Below are 5,919 nucleotides of genomic sequence, written 5' to 3'. Positions count from 1 at the left end.
AGGATTGTATGATGAATACTAACCTTTTTATTTTCTTTTTCTTTTTTCATGTATTAGTTGTATATAGATGGGTTTATTGTTGTTTATTGTTTGTTAAGCCCTCTATTGTATGACCTTGAGAAGCTCTTTTCATCGCTCTATTATGGTTTATTGGTTGTCATTCCTTTGGATCATCTTCCTTGTCCATGTCCATGCCCATGCCCTTAGCCTCTTTTGGCTTTTCTCATGTCATCTTTTCTTATTCAAGATGTGCTTAAAGCCTTAAAACTGTAGTATTTGCTCCAAAAGCACTTTCCTATTGTTAAGCTTTGCTATGACTTCATAGCAAGGTGGTCGATACCGTACTGGTACCGGCCGTACCAGCAAGGTGGTCGATACCGTACTGGTACCGACCGTACCAGCAAGAATGTACTGTACCGGTACATATACCGGTATCAAAATGGCAACATTTTGTACCGGTTTAAATACCAGTCTTACTGGTTGCTACAAAAAAAAAAATTAATTTTGTAATTTTTGAATTTTTGTAAGGACAGAATAGTAACTTACTTGCATTAACTTATTAGTATTATTTGTTTTCCTAGTATGCAATGAACAATTAAGCTTTCTATTCTTTATATTGTGTTTTTTTTTTCTTTTAATTGATACTAAAGTCTAAAATCATGAATAATTTATTCTGAATTGAGGTAATGTTTTACGGTAAACTTTTATATTTATTATAACACACACGCATACACACACTCATATATATAAATATTTATAAATATAAAAAAAAATAATGGTAAACCTGAAACGGTACACCGGTATTGATTAGTACCGAAATATATCGTTCCACTAGTTAAACTGGTACAGACTCCAATACGAGATTGACTCCCTTGTTTCAAAAGCAGATAGGCTTATAAAATTTTCATAAGCTAATCAATAATAAGTGATTTCAAGTCTTTTGATTCCTTAATTGCCAAAACAATATGGTCAAATTTTGAAGCTCATGACTGGAGGATTTTGTCCACCACATGAGTATCATCTAAGTTTTTAACAATATCTTTTTTATTTGATTTGCAACAACCAACATCCTTGAAAGATAGTCCAAATCTAATTTGGATTCTTTCATGTGTGAAGCTTTAAACTCACTTCTCAATGTTTGAATACGAACTTTTTTTTTTTTCATCTTATCAACATCAAGGAGAAAGTTTCAAAAAATTTCTCATGATTGCTTGGATAAAGTGGTTTCATCTATTCCCAGATAAATCCAAGCTAGAGCTTGTTGTATGTGTGTATATACATATATACATTTATTTTAGTCTTTTGCAAGACTTTATTATTATATAGAGTCAAATATAGAATATCTTGTGGCTCTACATAACTTTTCTCCACTCTCTCACATTCATTGTGGGATTTAATACTCTTAAGTAATACTTTCATTCCCCCTAAAAAAAAAAGTAATACTTTCATTTGGATACCCTATTTTTAATTTATCTTTAGTAAACCAGAAAAGCTAAGATGGGATCTAGGTTACACTTTCACTTGGATACTCATAAATTTTTTTTTTTTTTTGGTAAACCATAAAAACTAAAATAACACAATCATTATTCTCACCACGAACTTATCATTTTTTATTTATTTAGAGTTGGACTTTCCGCCTTTCACTCATCCTCATGTTCTCACCAGTGCTGACTCAATGGTATAAGTCATTAATGCAGCCGCCTAAGGCCCCAAGTAAATAAAAAAAAAAAAACTTATTAATTAAACCGAAATATTAACAAATAAATATAATAATATTTTCTTATAAATTGAAAAACAAAAATAGAAAAAGAAAGAAATTGTATGTCCACAACATTTTTACAAAAAAAAAATACCCTAAATAACAAATTGTTAAGGGTTGTTATTGATAGCAAAAAAATAATTTTAATGGTAGATTAAATAGAAAATAAGAATTAACTTAACACCTAAGATTTGTTATGAAAAACATTGTGAATGTAGCACTTCTAAAAGAAAGAGCAATTCACAACATTTTTCACAATAGTTAAGTTAGCAAACATTTACTAGTTTTCAACTGGATTAACCACTAACTTCATTCTTTTACTCACTACTATCAATCTGCCACATCAACAAATGTAAAAAATTTTGTCAAATTTTTTTGTGTTTCTTAACTTAAAAAAAAAAATCTACGTAGTTTATGTTAATTAATAGTAATTTTACATATAATAATATTACATATGAAACAAGATAATCAATTTTCACGCCACTCCCAGTTCTCACTCAATGAAACAACTCATAATAAGATAAACGTTATCAAAACGTCATATTCTTAATCACTTCACATAAGAGATCAAAGAAAACTATTTTGTATTTTCACTCCCAACTTACAAATCAACAGATGCGGAGTATGTATAATGAACATGCAACCTTAACTTTATTAATTAATAATTATCACATAACATCAATTAATTCCACATGTATTGGCTCCATAAACTTCCCACGTCTAGTTCATGTTATATTAATTCCTAAATATTAACTTATAACATAAATATATTCTTTTAAAAAATCAAATTTAGAGTAGGATTCCCCCAGCCCCAGCCCCACCCCCACCCCCATTATAATTGTGTGATTTGTCTATACCCTCACTTAAATCTCTATTTTTTTTTCGTTGGGGCCACCATGGTATAATGTCTCCGAGGCCATACACGATAACCAAGTCAAGAAAAAGTGTTAGGCACACTCGCGCTCTACCCAAAAAGACTAAACTAGCTACAATAAGACTAAACTAGTTACAATTGAGACCCTTATAATTGTTTATAAAATCCAAATCAATATAAAATATCTTCATTATTAAATCCAAGAATCAAAAAACATTACATAAACACAATCGGACTCAATCGATAATCATTTAAAAAGTCTCTTTTTATAGGACTGGAAAACAAAATTGCAATGCCATATACATAACCTATTTACACCAAAGTAACAGCTCAAAACCAATTTATCAGCTCAAAACCAATTTATCAGCTGGTTTAGGGCTTTAGAAGCACAAGATTGTACTACCACTACAACTGATAATTAGGGATATACATATATGCATAATGTTCTACATTCGATTTGATTGACTTAATAAAGATCAGGTGCTAATTCCTTCACCAGTGCTTGATTTCGAGGTGTTCAAGCTAGCTACATGGAACTGAGATGCGTAAGTGTTGGAAGCACCTTCAGAAAGAGGTGGCTCATTCAGAAATGCCCAATTACTCCTTGTCCACCTGCAATCACAGCAAAAATAAGAATGTTTATACGCATAGATGAGGAGGAGGAGGAGAAGAAGATAAAAGTGCTAATTATATTCTTTAATTTATTGGGGTTTGAATCAAATTTAATTTGTAATCTATATAATTATAATTATAATTATAATTATACAAACCTAATATCAATATCCTCTAAATTTTCTTAAGATGCCTTTGAAAGATTTCAACCTTGTGTAGTTAAAAATTGCTTTAGTGACAACTGAAAAGTTTTTGTAATTTATGATTTATCATTCAAATTTGAACCATGTTTCATCTCAATTTTTCATTTCGTTAAAAAAAAAAAAAAAAAAAACTCTAGCTTCCATTTTAAAATAAAAACTCCACGGTTTGAAACCCAATTAAAAATTTTAGATTAATGATTAAAATAATTAAATTTTATTAAAAAAGTTGGGAGTAAATAGTCCAATTACTAAGATAAAATCTGGATCAACATACCATTAAAATAATTAAATTTAATTACAACTTTTTTTTAATATAAGATAGAATTTCTCCCGGGTGTGAAACTCCACTGGAAACTTAAACCTACCATTTGCCCCTACATCCCCCACAAGAATTTATTCTTGTGGAGGGTTAAAATAGTAATGTACAACAGCTAAATGTTTAAATTTATTATTCCATTAAACTTTGGGTATAAAATGGTAATTTTGGTCTTCGAATCTTGTCCACCCTTCACCTTTGAGTAGGAAGAAAAAAAATCATATACAATTATTTTGATAAAAGAATCTAAAAAGCGGGTTATTCTTCCATCTTATGGTTGATAAGTCTGATAATAAAAAACTATTATCAAGAATGAATATGACACTGATAATAAAAAACTATTACCAAGAATGAATATGACAAATTGAAACGCTATTTTAAAAAAAAAAAAAAAGATAAAAAAAGAAGAAGATAAAAATACAACAAAGTGGCTCCATTCAACACTCTAAATTGATACACTAGAAGGAAATACAAAGACCTCAAGCAGATGATATTTGATAATATGGTTAGGCATTCTGGAGCCTAAAAAGTACATTTTTAAAACTCAAAACTTCATTTGCAACACCGAAACAGCAATTCTTTGTAGTTTTATTTTTATTTTTATTTTTTTTACAAACGATGATTTTAAACTCAAAAATCAAAATACAGTTTCGCAACAACCTACACAAACAGACCCTAAGCAGATAAAGTGTAGCTTTTTAATTCAATATAATTTAGGCAGAATTCAATCATTCATACTCAACTTAAACTACAGCATATGGCAATTTCCCCATATCAAAGAGTGCAGCTACCTAAGCCCAGAGCTATTGTATACTGGTGTGACTTAAGGGTTCAACAAGGTTTATGCTTACCAGCCATTTTTCTTGATAATTTTCTCCAAGCTTGTTTCAGTTTCCATGTGCATTAAACCCTCCTTTCTATTGGCCAAAGGCGCCGAGTTCGACCTCTCAAACTTTTTCCCAGAGTCTCTAAATGTGCTTCCCTGTCATATTCATTTCTAGGTTTTGAATATCATCACCAACTACAAAATATAAAGCATGAAAAAGAAGAGAAAGCAAATATAGGAACAGGCTTTTCTCATGCGTTTATTTATGAGAGAGATAAACACACCTGAGTACTACTACCCGATGGACTAGACAGGCTGTCAGTAAGATGATCTTCCTCTGCTTTCTTCTTTGCTTTCCAGTAAGAAGAAATCTCTTCTTTAGTTAATGACAAATTCCTTTTGTTTGCCACTGAAAAATTCAATATCATAAACAAGAAGTTTTTTAAAAGACTTGAAAACATATATATATTCTAACTGACATTTTTTATTGTAATTTGAGCGACATAACACTACCGACACAATAAAATGTACGAACAAAAAATTCTAAAAATATTATAAATTTAAATTTATTACTTTACAAATTGGCGAATTAATAATGAAAATTATAAGTCGATTTCAAAACATAATAAGTAAAAACGATGTAATAAAAAAAGTACGGAAATTTTATCAAATAAGATTAATTTGGACAAGGTTTTTATCCAAAAGAAGAAGAAGAAGATTAATTTGGACAAGGTTAGTGAGATTACCTGACTTTGGATCTAGGTGGGGCGAGTCCCATCCGGCCATTAAAGAACCCATTTGCTCAAAAATGACTCAATACTAAAATTGCTTGAATCAGAGAGATGTATTTATATATAGCTAGCATGTATCTTTCTAGAATAGTTGGGAAATATCTTTATATATATGCTGCTATTAGTGCCACTTGTGAGGTCTAATCTTTTACTGCTTGTTCTTATCCCCAATCACTTTTTTAATTTGGAAAGTGGATAAAACTTTGGGCCCAATTTTTGACTTTATCCTAAAGTTTGGGCTAAGGATGATACTGTGTAAGTGTATAACAATGACAGGCTACAATGACCTTTTGTACATGAATGATAATTGATAAGTTAGCCCACAGATTTGCATGCAAGGTGGCATGAGGCGATGGTATTGATGAATGAGGAGTCAGCTTAACGAGGACACAGTCGTGTCAAAGATTTTACTCGTTCCGATCGATCTACCAGCCCACAGATTTACATGCCGACAAATGCTAAGAACACTACAAATTACACAAATTTTTACCTCAAATTGTGTGATTTTGTTGTGGTTTTGGCATTATTGTTTACATGC

The 5,919-nt window shown here is 30.6% G+C and overlaps 1 protein-coding gene across 1 annotated transcript; it reads right to left on the bottom strand.

Annotated features, from left to right (window-relative positions):
* Nucleotides 1-2,849: 2,849 nt before the first annotated feature.
* Nucleotides 2,850-5,495, bottom strand: LOC142621840 (uncharacterized). The gene is made up of 4 exons (XM_075795207.1): nucleotides 5,337-5,495; nucleotides 4,875-4,999; nucleotides 4,616-4,746; nucleotides 2,850-3,245 (listed from the first exon to the last, which is right to left on the bottom strand). Exons 1-4 carry the CDS (start codon nucleotides 5,386-5,388, stop codon nucleotides 3,110-3,112), a joined length of 444 nt encoding a protein of 147 aa, XP_075651322.1. The 5' UTR covers nucleotides 5,389-5,495; the 3' UTR covers nucleotides 2,850-3,109.
* Between the last annotated feature and the right edge of the window lie 424 nt (nucleotides 5,496-5,919).

Source organism: Castanea sativa, chromosome 1 (assembly GCF_040712315.1).
Source record: "Castanea sativa cultivar Marrone di Chiusa Pesio chromosome 1, ASM4071231v1".
NCBI classification, from domain to species: domain Eukaryota; kingdom Viridiplantae; phylum Streptophyta; class Magnoliopsida; order Fagales; family Fagaceae; genus Castanea; species Castanea sativa.
This window is presented reverse-complemented; position numbering and strand designations above follow the sequence as displayed.

What these genes read in the sequence shown, in the direction of transcription:
- LOC142621840 (XM_075795207.1), bottom strand. Translation starts at nt 5,388, where the DNA reads ATGGGTTCTTTAATGGCCGGATGGGACTCGCCCCACCTAGATCCAAAG. An exon ending in CCACCTAGATCCAAAGTCAG is followed by an intron (nt 5,000 to 5,336) that starts GTAATCTCACTA and finishes TGAATTTTTCAG; the next exon opens with TGGCAAACAAAAGGAATTTG. An exon ending in ATTATCAAGAAAAATGGCTG is followed by an intron (nt 3,246 to 4,615) that starts GTAAGCATAAAC and finishes CTGTGATTGCAG; the next exon opens with GTGGACAAGGAGTAATTGGG.